A 17,883-nucleotide genomic window follows, 5' to 3' on the forward strand; every position below is an offset into this window, starting at 1 on the left:
AGAACTATCCCCGTAACTAAAACTTGTTATACCATCCTACAGGAACGTGCCTTCCATAATCAAATTACAAAAATATGATATTTTGTATGATTACGTAGTTAGAATCATATTTCATGCAAGAAATACTTCAAATAACATGAAGGATGGCTGCCATCTTCGAAATAAATTGACTAAAGCATTGTTTTGTAAAAAGACAAGATAAAAGTCATGTAACTTTACAACACAAACACGGAAATCCGAGACAGCCTGTGACCAGCTTTACGGCGAAGCCACCACACAGAAATAAATTCTCATTAGTTGAATAAAATCAAATATAAATCTTAAATCTTTACATTTTACATACATGCACAAGCAGGAAAACACATGGAAAACTTTAACTCTGACGCGCCGCTGACTGGCATTTCAAGAAGACGACGCCTTCTATTGTAAGGATTGTGTACGTGCCGTGTAGAGGATTGTACAACGTTCGAATACCTTCATTGTGGCTTCGGTCGAACGTATAGTCCCTCTATTTAACTCATTTAGGTATGATTCTCACCCATATCTAGCAATTAAAATTAATATTCTTATTTAAAATAATATACACATAACAATTCATCCCATTAAATGCAAATAAAAGAGATCTTTATGATTGAATTCACGGAATCGAACACAAAGCATGCCAAATTTTACTCTATTGTACCTTTAGAGTAAAGATAGAGGTAAACCAACGCAAGCAGATAAACAACAACGGGTTGTTGCTATTTTGTAGTGGACTGTTCAAACTTCATGGGTATGGATACATTATCTTTATGACACCTGTTTAATGATCCAATGTAATAAGAGCCTTCTCGTATATTGTAAATTGTGAAATCAATGCAGATAATAATCGGTTATCGATGGCATTTCAGGCGCAACCTACGCCTAGGCCTATCTTAACTTGGCCTGGCTTAATATCTTCATGATTATTTAATGTTTAAAAAGATTTATAGTAAGAATTGCTTAAGAAAGCTTGACAAATATATATAAAGGAGCTACGTCTTAGGAAAAAGCGGCAGGAAGCTTTAGCATAGTAGGCTTCATCCTTCAAGTTGAGCATCACGAAGCCATAAAGTAAATCTTATGCCAATAGGCTAGGCTAGGCCGACTAGGCCTAAGTTAACTCTCATTTAGCCTTGTCTTATGATAAACTTAGGCTATATGTAGACTAGCGTATTTGTCAACCTTGCCTACCAGGTAATCCATGAAGTAGGCTAAGCCTAACTTAGCCTAGGCTTGATGCAGGGGAGTCTAGAATATGCCTAAGCCAAATATGGGAATTGTAAGTATCAGAACTTCATCTAGCATATGTTACTCCCCAACTGCAATGATAGGTCTATGCTCATCACAGTATATACAAACATCGCAGGCTATGAGTACTCAAGTGTAATGTTGGCTTATGCTGGGCTAAAAACCATAAGGCCTAGCCTAATGGACCTAGGCCTATGTTAAATCTTTGTTCTTTCCATATGATAAATTTGTTTTATGCTATGTTTCGACTAGCTCATATGTTTACCTTGCCTACTAGGGTATAGACCCAAGCCAGGAGGTAGACTAAGATAGACTGGATGCAGAATAGGCCTTGGCATAGTAGGTGAATTTAAAACATAAAAAATTCATTTAGGCTACTTCCCATCTGCAGTGATAGGCATATGCCCACTGCTGTAAATGTATGAATAGACTAGGCTGTGAGCACAAGTGTATCCATGGGTTCTGACCGATTACAAATATCAGTATAAAATTGCAGACTAATACTGTGACTGATTCTGGCCAGTTGCTGGCTGAAATATTTATTGCTTTTATGTTTTTTATTATGTTAACAATATTTACCCTCTTTTGTATAGGTATGTTTATATAATCATTACCAAGGGGGCTGGTACTAAATGGTGCCCATTTTGCACCTAAACCGTTTGTTACTGAGCTAGAAGGTAGCGGAAGTAGTCTACAATTTTACCAGGTTCAGTTTTCTGAAATAGAAAACTACAGTATTGTGATGGCGTTGTCTGTCCATTCACACTTTTTCTGTCTGCCCTCAGATCTTAAAAACTACAGAGGCTAGAGGGCTGCAAATTTTATGGTGATCACCAAATATTCCAAGTTGCAACCCTCTAGCCTCAGTAGTTTTTGTTTTATTTAAGGTTAAAGTTAGCCATAATCGTACTTCTGGCACTGCCACAAGTACCGACAACACAGGCCACCACCAGATCAAGGCTGAGTTTCATGGGCCACTGCTAAGAATCTCATTTTTTACTTGTTTGCTGTTGTGCTGTAGCAACAGTCATAGGTCATTTAGGTTAGGGTAATGAGTAACCAAATCTGTGATACTGATGAATATTCCTTAGAACTAAACCCAGCTAAGCTAATTTATTCAATTGTTGTATCTTTACCAATAAGGGTTTAGCCAAGCTTGGGTAAATTTTTACTTTAACCCAAAATTCCTGAGTTGATAGTATGATTTTCCCCAAGTTTGAATGCGGACATTGATCGTTTCTGACAACTATTTTGGTAGCTAGTTATTACATCCCACAATTATCGGGGACCACGGTGGGAAAGCAGGTTTTGAGGGGGGGAAAGGACAAAATGAGTAAAAAACAAAGTTGCATGTAACCTAACCTAACTTAGGGTGCTTGGTCTTTACCTGGTTGGGACTTAGCCCTACCTGGACTCTCTAACCTATGGCACTGTAGACTAAAATAAATAATGGGGTTGAGCGGTAACTTATCCACCTGGCTAGCAACCCAGGACCCCCTACTAACTTAACACAGAGCCATGTAAATTGAAATTGATAGGTTTGTGACCTAACCCAACCACATTCTAACCTACGACACCCAGTTCATACCTCGCCAGGCAGCTTTGGGCCCCATGCACCCCTGACAAACACATCCTAGGTCACCAGGTCCTTGCTTAATTAGTGCATGGTGTTACTTGGAGAATGTTCAATAACTGTTACCTTATTCAGAATCAAAATTTGCTGGAGTATCATGAGATCTTAGAATACATCCTGTCATTCCATTCTTATGTAAGTTCTATCACCCAAAATCCTGGCGTCCCACTGGGGTCCTTCATAATTGTAGGCTATAGGGGTTTCCAGTATCTTGAAAGTATATGGTGGATTCTGAAACAGTAGAGCAATGCAGTTTTAACGTTTTATTTCCTCCTGAGTAAAAAGTATAGTTTTCTCTCTTCCAATGCATAGCACAGAAACAAGATAAGTGGGATTTTGTGTAAGTTTAACATTTAAGCATTGGGCATATAATACAAATATAATAAAAAGGGTGAGAAAAAATCATTGGGGGTAATTTGCTAGCAAATTATTGAACATAACATTTGTCTTGAAAGTAAAGTGGTACAGCAGTTGATAACAGACTTGTAAGGGGAATAAAGAGTTGCAGAAAGAGAAGCTATCATTGTCTGCTACACCTGTGATACATCTACTATCTTCACTGAATGGCTGAAGAGCAGAAACTTTTTATCTTAGCCATAAAAGCAAAAAAAATTTTAACAGAAGCAGGGCTAATAATGCTTCACAAACCAAGATGAGACCCCATTTACGTATGTGCCACAGGATTGGAGTTGCAAGTAACAAAGGAACATATTGCCTTTGGGAAATCAAGTTGAGATGCTTGTATATTAGTCTGCTATGAACTCAGCAGGACGCAGTCATCATTTTTTGAGGGAATTGGTGAAGAAGAGGCAAGGCAGAATTTGCAGAAATAAAGGTTGTTAGAGGGCACAGGAGAAATATTATGCTAGACCAGTGAAAATGATTACAAGTTGAAAAGAAAAAAAGATAGAGAATGGATGCATTGAATACGTTTTATTTTGCTGTTTTTATCACTTCTCAGAAATCTGTGATATTTTGATATAATGCTCATGAACTTTTATGAGTCACTGTAAAATACCACAATAGTGAAATAATTATTAGCAGCTTCTTTTATATCTGACTGTTGTTCTTGGCCAATGCATTATGTAAATTGATCTACCACTCATGAGATCTATATTGTCTCATGTTCATGATAACAATACTGTAATTAAAATGACATTACAATGAAATATCTTTGTAGTATATAATTTGCAGGATGAAAACGATGCGCCCCCTCTCTCTCTCATATTTTATTATGATATTTATTTTCAGGAGTAGCATTATGGACGAAGAGATGTTAGAACTGATCTGGACCAACCACGGCCCAATATTTCGATATTGGTTCACTGAGCATCGGGAAAAGGTAAAATTTTTATTTAATTCTTTTGAAGTCTTTTAAGTTATTATTTTGTTTGTAAGACTCACATTTATTAGTGTAGATGTTCGTAGCATCATTCCTTGTTTGGTCACGAATGTCAGCTTGAACCTTTATTGTTATATCTTTTTTATATTTTGTTTCTTTGGTTCTGTATGTTAGGGATATGAAAACAAAGAGAGTTATGTGTTTATGTGTGTTTTTGCCTGTAGTTTTTGAAAGCTTGTAACCTTAATACAAGCTTTGCCTGTCTAAAGTAAAGGCTTCATTTCATGTTTTGCAATCATTTATGACTGCTAATCAACCATACCTTTTTAATAGCCATAAGACTTCAATCTTGTATTGTGAAGCTGGCACTGTTTTCTGTGATTGTGATTTATTCATTGGAGAGTACAAACCTTCACCCCTTATACAGCAGTGTTCTTGGCACTGGCTAGAAATAGTTATGAAGCTTGGTGACAAGAAAATTGATTGGTTGTAGGAGGTGATTAGCTAGGTATTTTGCTTCCTTGAATGAGAGTTCAGGTCTAAACTTGTACCCATCTCCGTTAACATACTGTATGTAGCAAAGAGGAAGAAGAAGAAAAGGAACAGGAACAGTACAGTATTACTTTTATTAAAGGGTTACATTTGATCTAAGTCAATGTTGACCTTGTAATGTCTTTAATATGACTGCTTCATTGGTAACCACTAGCAGATGTCATTTTCAAACACAAATTCCATGAAGGTTTTGGCAGATCTTCAGCAGTTAAAATTTATAGTCAAAATTTATTAGTGATTTGTATTTCATTAAGATAACCTTTTAAAATCTTTAAGAAGTTTGATATAAATGCTTAATATTATTTTTGTTGTAGGAATAGATATAGAATAATGATAAATAAAAAGTGTACATTATGAAAATATGTCTTTTTATGTTTAATTAAAACTTGTTTCATTTCATTTAGCAACCAATATTGTGGCAAAATTCCATAAAACCTATTGCTTTTCTGTGTGTAAAAGCCATTTACTTTATTTGGTTTTAAGTGCATTTGTTGATGTAAACTTTTCCTGTACTCCCATATTTTAATCTTCGCAGGAGAGGTACACTGATGCAACAATTGGGTGCGAAGGAAAATTATATGCTGTTCACAAGTTGGTCCTAGCCACCTGCAGCAACTATTTTGACGAGGTTTTTGAGCACACTGAGGGAAAACACCCAGTCCTTCTGCTTCATGATGTTAAGCAGCATGAATTAGAAGCTATCTTGTGTTACATGTACACGGGGTCAGCTAATGTGTCACAGCTAAACCTTTCAAGGTTCATGATGGTTGCAAAGGCCTTGCAGATCAAAGGGCTTGCAGTTCCTGATGGGGATTCAAGTGACCCTTTGGTAGCAGTTGAGAATCCCCAGGTCGATGACAACAAAGGCTCCTCTTCAGGAGGTTATTGCTGGCAAGAGAGTGAGATGGGATCCATGCAGTCAATGTCGGACAGCTCTGAGTTGCATGAAGACATGGATAACGTTCGACAGGGTGCAGGTGGTGTAGGAAAAAAAGAAGATATGGATAGAAAGAAAAGTGACACCAAAGATCAGTACTCCTTCCCAGGTTTTAAATACAAGAGTGTTGAGGTATGTTTATATGGTTTTCTTTTTTACACAAAGCACATTTGTTATACAGGGGCCTTAAATTTTGAGCATAGGTTGAAGTGACTGTTTATCAGTTTTAGATAATGATTTTTTGTAATTAGGGCTGGGTATAGCAAGAGTGGTTTTTAAAACTGTTATTTATCCCTGTCCATAATATGCTTTTTATCTCAGTCAGGTAAGGACTGGTTACTCTGACAATTTTTGTTGCGCTTAATTTATATTGTTTTGAACCTTACTGCCTAGCAGTAAATACAGCATTTATCTGTGTGAAGCTGTTCTTGTGTTGCATTCTGTTGCAGGTATCTTTAATATATTACAATTTGAAATCTTCTTAGTACTGTGGGTAGATTAACTGTGCTGGTATATAGCATAGGAAGATTTCATAAGGACTGAATATTTATTGTTTTAAAGAAAGAACACCTCTACTTCAGCTATTGTTAGGAGATTCCATTTTTGTTATTTTGGCTGTTGTGTTTTCACACACACACACACACACACACACACACACACACACTCTGTAATCAACTATTGTATTTCACCCAAATGCTGAAACAGTTAATTATTTATATTTAGGAAAGTAATCAAAGCAGAATTATTTCATGAAAATTTTATTTGTAATATATCATGTGATATATTTAAGAAAGAGAACAATTTTGATAAATTTATGAATCTCTTATAAAATGACTAAGCCATGTCGTGTTATTGAGTTCACAGCCCTTATACAATTTTGGAAATTGTTAGGAAACATGTTTTAACATTGCCAGTAATCAAGATATTTGTTTTTATGTATATACAACAAGCAGGAACCAATTAAATTTTATTTATTTCTAGTGTGCTCTGAATTTCTGTTAACCCTTAATGGATGGAAATCCTCATTTGAGTATCCATAACAGGTTTTGGATGATGGACAGGAATCCTCATATGAGTATTAATATTACGAGCCATACAATTAAATAGCTGTATTGAGTGGGAAAGAGTTTCCATCACTTCAGTGGCCCATAAATGACTGGTGCAACTTTAGACTCAGCTTAGCTCAGTCAGTGGGCATCTCAGGGAGATCAGTATTGTTCTTGACTTGATGGGGGGATTTCTTGCTCCTCTCTCTCCCATGACATCTTTTTATTTATTTGCTCATAAATATACCCAGGGATTGCTGTTGGTTTAAGTTTCTTATCTTTTTATTTTTGGTTTAAGTTTCTTATCTTTTATGATATGACGTCAGTTATAATTGTAATTTTGCAAAGAAATAGAAAAAACATGTATACCTGCAAAAAAAAGTTATTGCATCTCCCTCCCCATCTCAGTAAATTTACATAAATATTTTACAACAAATATACTCTGAATTTATTACTGATTTTAGTTCTTATGTGTTATGATATTTTGTGAGCTGTAATTATAATTTTACAGAATAAAATAAAATAAATTGTTAGAAAAAACATGAATAACTTGGTAAAATTTATGAGTGCTTTGTAAAGAGGCCCCACACAGGGTTGTAAATAGTCACTTTCAACTTCCCATGAAAGATAGGGAAAATTTTTAAGAATTTTTTTTCTTACACCGTGTGCGTTTGCATATCTTTTGCTTTTCAGTGATTTTTTTTTTTCTGAAATTGGCCAACCTTAAAGATTGCCCGGTCTGGGATTTGCATAATATATAAAATTAGCCCGTCCTTCAAGGGTTAAAGAGGCAGGTTTGCAGTACTGATGTGTACTCTTTCAGTAAGGAATTGTGGTTGATTAATCCAAAGTATCTTTTACTTTATTGCTATTTTATTCATACAAAATGTCAGGTGTCTAAAAATAGAGATTGAATTTCATTTGTACATTCAGCACCAGCTTTACAAAGGAATTTCAAAACTTGATGTTAAATAATTTTAAATCACAAATAAATATAGGTGTATGTTGCTTTGCCTTTGAAATTTAAATATCCAAATTGTTAAAAACAACTGTAAAGTAAAAGTGGGTTATCACAGAAGAGCCAGAGTCTAAGGATGTAGTGTACCACCCTGAAGCCAGAAGAGAGGCTGGCCCTGGGCTAGAGGATATAAAGTCTAAATGTGAAGTTATTTCTCTTAGACTGTCATCATTACACTGGAAAAAAAATTATGGATACACATTCATTTTGTAGTAGGAGGTTCCTTTATTTACTAAGAAGTAAGACTGTGTATTTGTTACATATATATGTAAAATATGTTAATATTAAAGTACATGAGGTTTACCTCAAATAAATTTTTATATTTGTTCTAGGGTGCTAATGATGGTGATCTGATCAAGAAGAGAGAAGTTCTAGAAAAGATAATATCCCAGACAGAAAGACAGTTCATCACAGATGGAAAACAAGGAATCATGCAAGAGAAGGCAGGGAGTTTGCAGCAAGATAGTGCTCCGACAATCAAAACTGAAGTTGAAGAGTACATTGATCAAAAGAAGCCGGTGAAAAAGGAAAAGCTTTCTCCAACAGAGTCTGGGTCCTCAAAAATTTTTAAGGTTTGTATAACTAAATTTGACTATACATGTAACCAGAGTCTGGTGCTCTAGAATGCAGTTAATTTGTAGTAACTACAGTATTACAGTAATAAAATGCTCAGTGCTAGATTTGGCTAGATTAGAGTTTCTGCTTTTTGGCAACTGGAGTACTATGATGAAGTTCTCTAAACTGAATTGAATGAGAAGGCAGGTAGAAAAGTGCTTATTAACAGTGCAGTATGACTCGACCTGGGTGTGCATGTTACCAGTGTGTACACTGCTTTTTTTTTTCGTAGTTTTTGTTTTTATGGCACAGAGAACAAGAGTAAGGTCATGTGAAATGAGCCATATCTGACAAGCTAAGTGATCAGCAGACTTGTAATTGTGATCATTGTATGCAACCTTTATTACTCCAACACCATATTCTCTTTATTATTTCTAATGTCTTCCTTATCAGCTTGTGAATAATTTTGTTGCTTTGCATTACTTGCCCTAATTGTTTGTCACAAACATCCATTGCTTTCTGTATACTATAAAAGAAGTGGAAGAACAAAGTTCGTATGTCCAATCCAAGCTCCAGAGCATTGCTGCTGACAGAAAACTTTATTCTTAGCTTTCGACATTGCTCCTGATTTTCTCCTATTCCCGTTTTCACTTTAATTTTGTCTTTTCTTTTGCTCTTAAGCATAGTTTTTTGCCTTTGCTTATTCTTTGGTGACTGCTTTTTCCTAAATTTGGTAATTTTCCCCTAAGATTTCAGAATAATTAAGCTGTGAGAATTCCTTTTGACCTTCCAGGGAGTGCTTACTGCAGCAGTCAGGTAGTGGAAGTTTTACCGTTGTTATTGATAATTATGCCAGTTTAAATTTTGCTACCAAGTTATTTTCCTTATTCCTTTTTATCTTGCTTCTGACCATTTGCAATCTTTACTTTGGGGTTTCTCAGCATATCAGATTAACATGTCTTCCTTTTGATCCTTGATGTGAAGTGTTGGATTATTTTTACTCATTAGTGTCCTGTGGTATTAATGTGTTTAATTTTGATGAAGTATGACTGAATTCTTATCCTTCATTATTAATTGACCATTCATAAAATTCTATGGATATGTGTGAAGGAGACCATTTGGTTTAGGGATTAATCTGACCTTTAAGAAGACAAAAAGCATATGTAAAACAATAAAGCTATATGAATTTAAATTTTTTTTGTAAGTTTTGAATACATTTGGAGAGAAAGAGTAAAACCAATATAGCATGTGTTTGCATTTGTAGGTATATTTTATGTAGTGTGATGCTGATTTAATAAAATATTTCTACAGGGTACCATGAAAAGGAATCTGAATGGTCAGAAGAAGAGCAGCATCAGCAAAGTTAAAACCAGTAAGTTTAAGAGTATGAAGAAACACCTTCTCTCTGGGGAGAAGTCTTACAAATGTCTTCAGTGCCCCGCCTCTTTCACACGCAAGTACGCACTTCGTCGCCACGTACAAAACCTACACGTCGATGTGGAAGATTTTGTCTGTACTTACTGTCATGCCAAGTTTGCCAGCAAGGAGTTCTTGACGCTACACATGGAAACACACGACAAAAGCAAACCATATGTGTGCACCCTGTGCCATGCTTCTTTTTCCCGCAAAGACAAATTGACTGTTCACATAAAAAATCACGAGACTGAAGGTAAAGGCAAAGTGATAGCTCAGGTGAAGAATTTCAGCAGTAAAGTATTTGTGTGCAATGAGTGTCCAGCCACATTTGAGAATCATAGCCTGTTTGTTGAACATAGCCAGATGCATGCAGGTGAGAGACAGTTCCCTTGTACTGTGTGCCCAGCAGCATTTGCAAAAAAAGTCCACTTAAGCAGGCACTTCTTGACTCACAAAGGGTTTGGCTCAAAAGACAAGCTTCAAGATTGTAACTGATTTTTACAGTAAAAACAGCATAGTCAGATATTTACAGTACTATAAAAATAACTTAGTCAAATACTTACAACAGTTAGTTCATTGAACTTGTAGTAGTTTTTCTTTGTGAAATGCCATCCCAGTTACAAGTCATTTTCCTTCATAGTAGAAATGAATACAGGAATATTTAAGAGTCCAGTTGTCTCTGTTGTTACTCTAAGTGAATGATTACAGAATTGTAAGGTACTTCTTTTTTATCCTTCTGTCCGAGACCAAATTTTATTACTATTTGAATATTTTATGTATGAATTGTCATTCCTGCACTGTTATTTACTTCAACAGCAGCAAGACTCACTGAAAATCTCTTAATCTTAACTTCTGCTTTGTAAATATATTGCTGTACATTTCAGAAATATGTCAGATGCATCCTTTTTTATAATTCTGCAAGTTTTTATGCAGTTTATTATAAATGTAAATGTCCTTGTTTTCCCCTCCTGCTACCTCTTTGCTCATGTTCACATTACAGAAGGCTTGACCTTCCTCAAGTAGATATGGACTGTGTGTCAGATAAAACTATTTTATAATTTGAATGTAAATTTAGGTCAGGTTCATGATTTGTAATAACAACAACTATTTTGTGACTTAAAAACTTCCACTTTGTATTGAATTACAAGTTAAAAAGAAAAGGTTTTAGTTTTAGTGTAGGCATTAAAATTTTGGGGGCATTTTTGTGCTATTATTAGTTAACGATTTTCATTTATAGGTCTTGGTACATAATTTTTTTTTACTGAATTATATGCTTATAATTAAATTTGTAGTTTTAGCTTAGGCATTAAAATTTTTGGGACATTTTTCGTATTTTATGAACATTTGTTTTCACAGTCTGTCAGGTCTGTTTTAAATGTTAAAGTGATAATTAATAAGAATTTTTATTATAGTATCTACTTAGGTGTATGTAATACGTTATTTAAAAAAGTATCATTAGTTATTCATTTTATCATACCTAGTCAGCACAGCAACAAGGATATGTGAAACTAAATATTTATGTACTGTAGTTGGCTAAAAATTTGCTTAAAGCTAGGATCACATCAAGCAAGTTTTCAAGGGCAAGTAGCATTGCATATAAAAAAGAGCCTCTTAGTGTACGCACTCCTATTCTGTCTTCATATTGCTTTGGTTTTGGTAACTTGTTTTTTACCTCTATATGTGGAAGGTCCTGATTATGTGTAAGCAAGTTAGTATTTAATAATAAGTGGTTGCCCCTTTGTCTGGAATTTTTGGTTAATGCTTCCCCATACTTATGATTATGGTGATCTTTTTCATGTTGTAAATTTTTAAACATTTAATTATGGGTACTGCACTTCTTACCTTATTCATAGCTTTGCTGTGCTATGTATTTGTGATTATTATAAATATTTTCCTAACATGTGTTAAGGATTTATGAAAATTTGCTGGAAGCAGAATACCCAAGTGTGTGTTGTACACTGCTTTTACACAGGAAGATGCCTACAATGTGCCTTGTTTGGCACAGTTTAAAATCCCTTCAGCTTTCATGAACATTTCTTTCTGAATGTTACTTTTTGTGTTTCCTTTGGCTGTTCAACTTCTCTGGAATATTGTTCAAATTTTCCCCTCTCTGTTAACCCTTTCAGATTACGATGTTAACCCTTTGAGATTATGAGGAGGGGGGGGTTCAAAACTTCTGAGCTGTAAAACATTGTATACTGGCCTACCACTTATGGGCAGTAATAGTAATCTTGCTTATTTCCTAAATCTCAAAATTCAAGGACAGAATTGTCTTTACTTTGTGTGAATTGACTAAAAATTTTTGCACCATAAACTGTATGGTATAGTTCTTCCCAAATATATTCATTACTTTGCTATTTATACATTTTACTGGATACAGGTCCACAATTCCTGTCGAAAACCCTTGTGCCCAACTGTGTTTTGGTTTTTGGAATTTGGAACTAAAGCTTGCTCCATATATACACAACACATTTTATTTCCAACAAAACTTGCTGTAATTCTCAAAAAAATTCAACATCTAAAGAGCTGCAACTCATGCACATTCTCATGTATTACGTGACCCATAAAATTTAGCACCTAAAACATAACTTCAGCATAAATGTAACACATCTTGTGAGTTGCATTTTTGGTAGATTACACTAGGCTATGCCAATGGTGCTAGTTTCATTTTCAGTAGATTATACTATGCTCTGCCTTTTTTTAGGTTCAGTAGATTCCACTGATATTGCATATTACACTTAACGCGTCAGTTTTTGACTAATTAATATGCTTAGAAGCTTAATGTAGGGTGAATGGGAATCTTCATACATTGAACTAAGTTTATGAAACTTGTGGCTTGTCTGGTAATGCATTAATGTTTCTTATAATTAACAATCACTTACTATTATATGCAATGCGGACATAAACAGCTTTTTATTGATGATAGTTAACGTAACTATTGCATATTTATTAAGAGTTGTGTTGTAGTTGTTGATTTCTTAAAAACTTGCGAATTCTCAATGATGAGTTCTATAAGTAGTATGAGTTCTATAAGTAATAATAAAATACTTTTTTGTTCATTCTGAAAACAGTCTTAAGGTATTTCCTGTGGCTGAAAAAACAATGCGCAAGCCACAAGATGTTTTGGAATAGATGAAAGCAGTGTCTGCAACTGGTAAAATGGCATCTTTACTTTATTTAAAATTTACTTTGTGTATAAATAAGATTGCATTTGTAAACTTCAATATGGACAATTTGGTTTACCACAAGATTCCTGTGAAGTACTCTTGTTCATAGTGTCTGGCCACCACCTAAATATCAGATGAATGCATGAATTTTATCATGTCCAGGCAAAGTGGTTGGTCCACTTGTGAGGTTTGTATTCAGATTTTTCTATTCTTCATCTGGATCCTCATCTGTTGACCAAGATACTACATCAGACTATAACAAAGTTTTCCATGAATGTCGTCGTAGCAAGGCTGGTTACCTTTTTTGTCGTGATACAAGCCAGCAGTTTCAAGCAGAATCCTTATGCAGCGACAGTTTATTTTGGGTAAACTTGGGAGAACAAGTTCTAGTTAAACACTTACTACACCTGACATTCTTTTTTTGTACCTTAGGTGTTGTAAATTCTGAAATATCCAAACTTTTGGCTAGAAAAGCTAGCACATCAAGCTCCTTTTGGATTTGCTGTTGTAGCTCAGACGTGCAGTACACATCCACTTCTCCAGACTTTTCAACTGTCTCCAAAGTAAGTGATTGAAGTCTTGAAGGTACAGGGCCAACTTCTTGCTTTAGTGACTTTCCTTGGCCTTACTCTCCTTACCATTTCACCAACAAAATTCATACCTACTTTATAGTATAAGGTACTAGTACAAAGGCTGTAGTGCAGCTCAGTGTTTGAGTTTAATAATTTTTTTGGTCACCAACAGTCAAATGACAACCAAACAGGACACCTAAATGATACAGCTGCTGCAAATTGTGGCACTAATTCTGAAATTATGCAAAAAATGTCCCGAACTACATATATACAAAAATATTAATTGTTGTTTGTGTGTATAAAGAAGGCTCATTTTTGATGTGTGCAACTCTCCCATGCTGTTGACAACCATTGAATTTGGAAGGCAAGATTTAGTATGTTATAAAGCAAAATTTTTTTTATTGTGTGTTTAAATAATGATGCTTTAGATTACTTGCTGGCAATATCTCATGATCAGGTAAGAAAGATGCTAATTTTGTTACCTTTCCATTTAGAAATCTGTTGGAGGGCAGATTATTGAAGATACCTGTACTGTACAGTCTTAAGTTCTTTTGAAAAAGGCAAAAAGGTAATAAAATGTATCATCTTGAGCCACTGAGTAAAGCGAGATGTTAACCTTTATACTGTAGTCTAGTCTTTTTAAGTACTACTCTGATAACTACTATAACAGAATGTATGTAATTTTTTATATATAGCAGACCTCTGTATTATTTATGCTGTCATATGCCATGCTTAAAAATTCTCCTGCAAGTATTCCTCTTCAAAACAAGTAAATTTTGTGTACAGTAGCTAATGAGTGTGGCTGAGTGACTACTGATTTACTCACTTAAAATTGGACAGAGGGAAATGCCTTGTGTGATGCTAGGTTTAAGCATATAGAAAATTATAAGTAAAATACTGGCTAATTTTCTAAGTATATGACAAAGTAAATTTCTATTACTCTTAGTATAAAGAGACCTGAAAAGACTAAAATTACGGCACTTTATCGAATATTTAGCATATACGATGTAAAATTATAAAATTAAAGTTTTACTTTGTGTCAATTGCTTTATTGATGGTAATGCCCTTATTTTTTCAGGTAACTTTTTCTATCTTATTAAACACGATTGAATTATATCTAGCTTTCAAGCACTGTATTTGGAGTTTGATGAATCTGGTTATATTAATTGCAAGGTTTGCTACAGAATTAATCCTTTTAATTTTGGTACAGTTTGACCTCTGACATAGCTACATAAGCCCCTTTTGCACCGCTTAAATGCTTTGATTGGAGTTTTTTTGTTTCACACACACTATGAATTTTCCATACTGATTATTTAATTTGTGTGTGTATTCATACAAAAAAAAGACACTATTAGTTCACATGTAAGGATTGTTTTTGGGAATGTTTTGATAATTAGAACCAATAATGAAAATATTTTCCTAATGGAGTTGTTTTAATGTAAAATGGACTAAATTTAAATAAATAGTTTATGTAACAGACTTTTCCTCACACACTTGACAAAAAGAAGCTTTAAAAAAAAGAAAACACTAAAGCAGTGTAGGTAGTGAATATGTGAAAGATGCAGACATCTGTGACATGGAATAGTCTTTAAAAAGTGGTAAGTATTCAATGTACCCTGGTGAATGAATGGACTATCTTCTTATCGCCATACAAAATAAGATATTTTTACATGAACTGTTTTTTACATGTTCATTTGTGTCTTTTGGGCTGGTTTAATTTAGTGAGTTTTAGATTTTTTAGGGGTAATACATAACTAATATTTTTATATCTTCATAACTGATGCATTCTTGCATTAGTTGTCTTTTCATGTTCATTTGTTTCTTTTGGCCTTAGGTTATTCTTTGTCAGTTTTAAATTTGACAGGGGTAATACATAACTTTAATGTTTTTATTTTTTAACTTCATAATAACTGATTCACTTTATAGAAATATAATAATGTAAGTGTGTGAAACACTTATTGTAATGTGTGCACTGTTCCTACTGCGTGTTGTAAATATCAACAGCAACCTGATCTTTTCCTTTTATGCATTTTCAACTTAAAGTTCCTTAGGCCATCATGAAAAAACTGTGTGTAAATTTAAGCCGTTATTTATCAAGTAATGATACAGAAATAATGATGGTAACCAATAAATATTGCAAAATTGTATTGTAATAGAAGTACAGTATATTAGTGGAAACAAATCACCTATTAAAACTGGAATACATTAACTCAGATGATATACTGACCCCCTCAAACATATTTTCTTTACTTTCTGGTTATTCCTTTTTTCTTGAGCCATGGCATTTCATGTATTCTGGTTTTGGTTTTTTTAAGTCTTAAGAACTATATTCATAAAAACAATTGTGTGCAGTAGACTGTCTTCAAGATGGGGACATTTGCAACTGTTCTGCACATCATGAGTGGGGACTTCTTCATGGCCTTATTAGACTTTGGAGGAGAGTGGGAAGCGGTTGCTTATCCCAAACGCTCATTCAGTACTCGTAGGTGTATTTGGTCTGTTATGGGGGCAAGGTCATGGCTTCTTTGATCAAGGTGTCTGGATGGCTGGCTTGAGATGCACATTGCATGTGGTTTCTTCATGTGCAAGGAGCAAGGCATCTTCATAAGCAAGAAGTCTGATGTACTTCCTTTGTAGGGAAAAAGTTTTCACATTGATATAGACGACCATGGTCAAAGCCTTGTATTGCCAAGTTAGGAAAGGAGATTGTGGACATACTTTTCATCTAGTGCTGCCCAACTGTCAAAGAGGCACAGTCTATTACACTTAACACCTATAGGTGACCATTAAATCAGTGTTGCTCTCAAAGTCTTATATATACAGGTGACCATTAAATCAGTGTTGCCTCTCTAAGTTTTATATTCAAGTTTTCTTGCTTAAATGGTTGTTCATTTACTCTTCCATATTTTTATCTATCAAATCTTGACGTAAGATTACCTGAATTTTCACTCATTTTAACTTTCTCACATGTGGGATTATTTTTTTCAAAGTTCACTGATCTGTTAAAAGGCCTTAGTTTTTGTTGCACAAGAACTGAAGAAGAATGAGACCTCCCCATAGGAACACCAACTGCAACAAAACCAATAACAATAATACTGTGAAAACAGGTGTTGGTACTTACAGTGTTAATTATTGGATTCTATTTCTCTAGCTCCTTTGAAAATTGTCTCCTGATTATTTCTTGTGTGTTTCAAGATGGGAAAAAGATAGAAACTCCTTTACATGCTTTAGGTTCTTGGCTGTGAAATGATATAATGCAGCTGACCATTTCTTAAAATAGGTGGCTCTGTCTTGGTTCTTCAAATCCTTCTCTGAAATTAAAAAAATAAGACAAAAAATAATGAAAATGTAGGAAAGACGATGGGACTTAGTCTGAATCAAAATTAGAACCAAGCAGAAAGCCTTTTACAAAAATTCAAATATATAGACCCAGTTAGATGACAATTTTATTTTGAAAAAATAATAAAATGTCGCATCAAGAGGAAAACACACAGAATACTTAGAAAAGATTTCCCAAGGTTCTATTAAAACCATACATTGATCGTTTACAGTATGCAGGGGGAATAAAAAGCCTTTGTAAATGAGAAAGTGGTTAATATGACTTGAAAGCAAACTAGAATATCGCATCGAAAGAGGCTCGTCTATAATACTAATAATAATTGATACCATTATTATTATTATTATTATTATTATTATTATTATTATTATTATTATTATTATTATTATTAAATAGAAAACCATTATGGTCACCAACAACAAAAATCCTTTGACACTAGATTATCGGCATCATGGCAAACATTTAACTAGAGCAAAAATTCGAGAAAAAAGCGGTAACTTTTTCTTGAGAAGAGAGAGAGAAAATAATAAAAAAAAGTGACACTTCGGTAAACCTCAGAAACAAACAAACACGTATGCCAACAATGATGAGGAATTTCCCTGAAAGACGCTTGAAATGATAAATGGTTTTCCCTTTTACGGAGAAGACAATGGATGTCCTTGAAATGCCATGAGGAGGAGGAACAAGGGCAAAGAGACACGCGCCAAGAAAGGAATAGTCTCTCGTTCATCAGTGGAATAACGAACACAAATATTTACTGACGCATCGTCCTCGAGATATTTAAGTTCTGAGCGAGAGAGAGATACAGAAAGAGAATGTTATGACTCGCTACAGCATTGTAAAAGGAGCTCTCTCTCTCTCTCTCTGTCTCTGTCTCTCTCTTTAAATCTTCAGCTGAAAACCCTTATGGACAGAGTCTACAGACCATAAACACCAGTACTGTAGGAAGATTCTCTCTCTCTCTCTCTCTCTCTCTCTCCCTTTAAATCTTCATCTGAAAACCCTTATGGACAGAGCCAATAGACCATAAACACCAGTA

The 17,883-nt window shown here is 34.5% G+C and overlaps 2 protein-coding genes across 4 annotated transcripts in view; one reads left to right on the top strand and one right to left on the bottom strand.

Annotated features, from left to right (window-relative positions):
* Positions 1-405: 405 nt before the first annotated feature.
* LOC136845300 (myoneurin-like) lies at positions 406-14,982 on the top strand. Of its 2 annotated transcripts, none has more exons than XM_067115496.1 (5): positions 406-525; positions 4,154-4,244; positions 5,332-5,865; positions 8,130-8,369; positions 9,664-14,982. In XM_067115496.1, exons 2-5 carry the CDS (start codon positions 4,164-4,166, stop codon positions 10,261-10,263), a joined length of 1,455 nt encoding a protein of 484 aa, XP_066971597.1. In that variant the 5' UTR covers positions 406-525; positions 4,154-4,163; the 3' UTR covers positions 10,264-14,982. The 2 variants fall into 2 exon arrangements, with proteins under 2 accessions (XP_066971597.1, XP_066971596.1); XM_067115495.1 differs by lacking the exon at positions 406-525 and adding an exon at positions 669-772.
* Positions 14,983-15,580: 598 nt separating this feature from the next.
* The window catches only part of LOC136845301 (uncharacterized), a 567,827-nt gene continuing 565,524 nt past the window's right edge, over positions 15,581-17,883 (bottom strand). The window contains exon 6 of one of the 2 annotated variants that reach the window (XM_067115499.1): positions 15,581-16,818. In XM_067115499.1, coding sequence (XP_066971600.1) covers positions 16,807-16,818 — 12 coding nt within the window. In that variant the 3' untranslated portion in view covers positions 15,581-16,806. The remainder of the gene's footprint in view (positions 16,819-17,883) is intronic. The other variant, XM_067115498.1, reaches the window with a different exon arrangement.

Source organism: Macrobrachium rosenbergii, chromosome 13 (genome assembly GCF_040412425.1).
Source record: "Macrobrachium rosenbergii isolate ZJJX-2024 chromosome 13, ASM4041242v1, whole genome shotgun sequence".
In the NCBI taxonomy this organism is placed as follows: Eukaryota; Metazoa; Arthropoda; class Malacostraca; order Decapoda; family Palaemonidae; genus Macrobrachium; species Macrobrachium rosenbergii.

What these genes read in the sequence shown, in the direction of transcription:
- LOC136845300 (XM_067115496.1), top strand. Translation starts at nt 4,164, where the DNA reads ATGGACGAAGAGATGTTAGAACTGATCTGGACCAACCACGGCCCAATA. An exon ending in TTAAATACAAGAGTGTTGAG is followed by an intron (nt 5,866 to 8,129) that starts GTATGTTTATAT and finishes TATTTGTTCTAG; the next exon opens with GGTGCTAATGATGGTGATCT. An exon ending in GGTCCTCAAAAATTTTTAAG is followed by an intron (nt 8,370 to 9,663) that starts GTTTGTATAACT and finishes ATATTTCTACAG; the next exon opens with GGTACCATGAAAAGGAATCT.